Genomic DNA, 3448 nt, shown 5'->3' on the forward strand with positions numbered 1-3448 from the left:
AAGGCTGTGGGTGCTGTGGCAGTGGCCACACTGGAGGTGACAGCTCTCCTCTGGCTCTGCCACCTGTGCTGGCCCGATGGCTCTTCTGTGGCTGCTCATCCTGCCAGCCCTGGCCGGGCCCGTGTGGGGCAGCTGGGACACCTGCAGGTCAGTGGTCCTACTTAGCAAGTTCCCTGTAGGGGCCCCACATGTTCCTCACACCCACACCACAGTGTTCCAGCCTCAGTCCCTGGAGGAGAAGCCTTAGTCCCTGGCCCAGTCAGTGCCCAGCTACTGGCACAGCCTGTCTGGGGGGCTGCAGTAGCACGAGGGTACAGATGTGCCCCTCAGGGGTCCCATGTCTTCCTGCCATTCAACGTTGGGCAGGAGGGGATGACAGGGGACTTTCAGCCTGAGTAGCAGCAGCCACCAAGCAGAACAGTGATGGCTTTGTGTTACAGAAGGATTTGCAGGCTCCGGCCCATGGCCTCTGACCACAGCTCCGTGACTTCTGCTGCTGACACATCCCATGTTGTGGGTGGCAGCAGTGTCCAGCCAGGGTCCTGGCCTGGCATCGTCAGCATTCAGGCCACCTGGGAGAATGGCACGTGGCACATGTGCTCAGGTGTCCTCCTCAGCTCCCAGTGGGTGCTCACGGTCGCACACTGCTTCGCCAGGGCCGGGTAAGAGACAGCAGGGACAGAGATGTCCCCAGAGCACGGGCAGGTGCCCAGCTCACAGCAGAAGGACGGGAAATGCTGGGCTGCTGCAGCCCCTGGCTCGGCTCCCTGTCAGCCCTCTGTCCATCTGCTCCCCAGGGGTGTCTCCACATGGGATGTGGTGATGGGGGCCACAGATCTGAGCCAGCCGGGCCCCAAGGCTGCAGTGAGACGCATCCAGAGGCTCCTGGTGCACCAGCACTACGTGCCTGCCACGGCCAGGAACGACATTGCCCTGGTGGAGCTGGACCAGCCCGTGGAGTGCAGCGACTACATCCAGCTGGGCTGCGTGCCCGACACCTCGCTCAGGGTCTCGGAGCTGAAATCCTGCTACATCGCCGGCTGGAACTTTGCCAGAGGTGAGTTCCCAACAGCACGTGTGCTCCGAGGGCGAGCTGGGCACCCCGGGGACACGGGCTGGGCACAGACAGAGTCCGGGCGCAGGGCGGCAGCGGGGCCGGGCTCGGAGCAGCCCGGGCTGGGGAAGGAGTCCATTCCTGGGGAGGGCATGCTGTGGAACGGGATCAGCTGTGAGGTCCCTGCTCACCCGAACAATTCCTGCTGGCCCTGGGAAGCCTCGGCAGAGATGGGCCTGGCCCCTTCCCCAGGCCAACAGCAGGGACACAGCAGGACAGCATCGCTCCGTGGGGAAGGGACACAGCGGGACAACATGGCTCTGTGGGGAAGGGGCAGGGACACAGCGGGACACCATGGCTCTGTGGGGAAGGGACACAGCGGGACAACATGGCTCCGTGGGGAAGGGACACAGCGGGACAACATGGCTCCGTGGGGAAGGGACGTCCACCTCATGGACACGGAGCTCTGCAACAGCAGCCGGTGGTACGCGGGGGCCGTCCATGCTGACAACCTGTGTGCTGGGTACCCGCACGGCGGCATCGACACCTGCCAGGTAGGACAGCCCAGCCTGCCCCGTGTCCACCCCTCACCTGCGGGTCCCTGTCCGATGTCCCCTTGTCCCCAAGGCCTGTTCCTGCCCACAAAGCCCATTCAGCGGCCCCAGCAGACCCAAAGTGTGGATGTGACCTTGGAACATCTGTCCTGTGCACATCTGGGACCCAGTGTGCAGAGATGGGAGAGCCCCCCACCTGTGCTGGGAATGTGCCGGGAATGTGGACCTGGCAGGGATTGGGAGAGAGGAGCCAGACCCGGGGCTGGCAGCAGCCCCCACAGTCCCTGAGCCATCTCTCCTGGCACAGGGGGACAGCGGGAATCCCCTCGTCTGCAAGGACAACAGAGTGGACTACTTTTGGCTGGTGGGATTGAACAGCTGGGGAAGAGGCTGTGACAGAGCCAGGCACCCCGGGATCTACACCTCCACTCAGCACTTCTACAACTGGATCCTGCTCCAGACGGGCCTGAACCCAGAAGAAAGAGCTGGTCCAGCACCAGAGCCAGTTGTCACCTCAGCCCCTAAGCAGCCTCTGAAACCAGAGGAACATATCAACTTGACCCCTGAGTACAGCCAGAGACCAGCAGTGACATCCTCGGGCACGTCACTGCCCATGGCATTCCCACACCAGTTTCTGGTGCAATTCCGGAATCTGCTGCAGGAGTTCCTGCAGTTTCAGAAGGACAAAAAAGCCTGAGCAGCAGCAGCAGGATGAGGAGGCTCCAGGGCTACCGTGGGTCACGGCAGTTCCTGCTGGGCCAAAGGTAGCCTTGGGGCCAGAGGCTTCTCTGTCCTGCCCACGCTGCTGCGCTGCAGCCACAGCGATGCTGACGTGACTGAGGTGTTGAAGTAAAGTTTCTGTGTTCACCATTAACTGTGTTTTCAGCCCTGCTCAGTGCACTGGCAGGCCAACAGAGTCCCTGCTCTGTCCATCTGCTGTGTTGTTCACATTCATTCTTCAGCCTGGAGAGGGCTCCAGGGAAACCTCAGTACCCCTTGCCATGCCTGAAGCAGGTTATAATAGTGGGGGAGAGCAGCATTTTGCATGGGCATGCCATGACAGGACAAGGAAGAATGGATTAAATCTAGAGGAGGGCCGGGTCTGTGCCAGGTCCGTGCCCGGGTCTGTGCCGGGTCTGTGCCGTGTCTGTGCCGGGTCTGTGCCGGGTCTGTGCCCCGGGGCCGCTCGGTGCCGCCGCCCCTCCCCTGCCGCCCCCCGTGCCGCGGTCCCGTTCGCTGTTGAAATAACGCTGTTCGTGCTCCCCAGCACCGCGGTCTGTGCGCGTTCCGCCGCCGGGGCCGGGCGGGAGAACGAGCGGGGCTGGCCCGGTTCGGAGGAGCCGCGGAGGAGCCGGGCGGAGCGGGAGAAGCGCTTTAATAACGGAGCGGGCCGGGAACGGCGGGGCCCGGAGCCCCGGGGGACGCGGAGCCGCGGGAGGTGCCGCCCCGAGCTGTCCCTGTGTCACCGGCTCCTGCCTCTGAGGTGCCGGGACCCCCGGTGCCATCCCCCCTGTGCCCTCAGTCCCCGCCGGGATCCCTGGAGCCGGGACATTCCCTGTGCTCCAGCGGGATCGCGGCTCCACAGAGCTGGCCCTGGGGAAGGTGCTGGAGCGTGGTGACCCTCCCGGAACGGGACAGGGATCCTGGATTCCGCGACCCACCAGTGTCTGGAGGTGGTCTGGGGACCTGCCGCGGGCTGGCCCGGCCATGCTGGCCCGGCTGCCACCGAAGCCCGCCCTGCAGGGATGTCCTCAGCTCCCGGCTCGGGGGTGTCGGAGCCCCCATCCTGCCAGGGCTCCTCAGGGCCGGGACACCGCGGGCCGTGGGGGCGGGTGGGGGC

At 64.7% G+C, this 3448-nt stretch overlaps 1 protein-coding gene across 1 annotated transcript; it reads left to right on the forward strand.

Annotated features, from left to right (window-relative positions):
- The first annotated feature begins 462 nt into the window (after window positions 1–462).
- Window positions 463–2305, forward strand: LOC121337836 (acrosin-like). Its single transcript, XM_041408203.1, has 4 exons — window positions 463–662; window positions 798–1075; window positions 1460–1608; window positions 1916–2305. The coding sequence occupies exons 1-4, from the start codon at window positions 463–465 to the stop codon at window positions 2303–2305; spliced, it is 1017 nt and encodes a 338-aa protein (XP_041264137.1).
- Window positions 2306–3448: the final 1143 nt, after the last annotated feature.

The sequence above is a fragment of the Onychostruthus taczanowskii genome, unplaced genomic scaffold (genome assembly GCF_017590055.1).
Source record: "Onychostruthus taczanowskii isolate IOZ18803 unplaced genomic scaffold, ASM1759005v1 scaffold290, whole genome shotgun sequence".
In the NCBI taxonomy this organism is placed as follows: Eukaryota; Metazoa; Chordata; class Aves; order Passeriformes; family Passeridae; genus Onychostruthus; species Onychostruthus taczanowskii.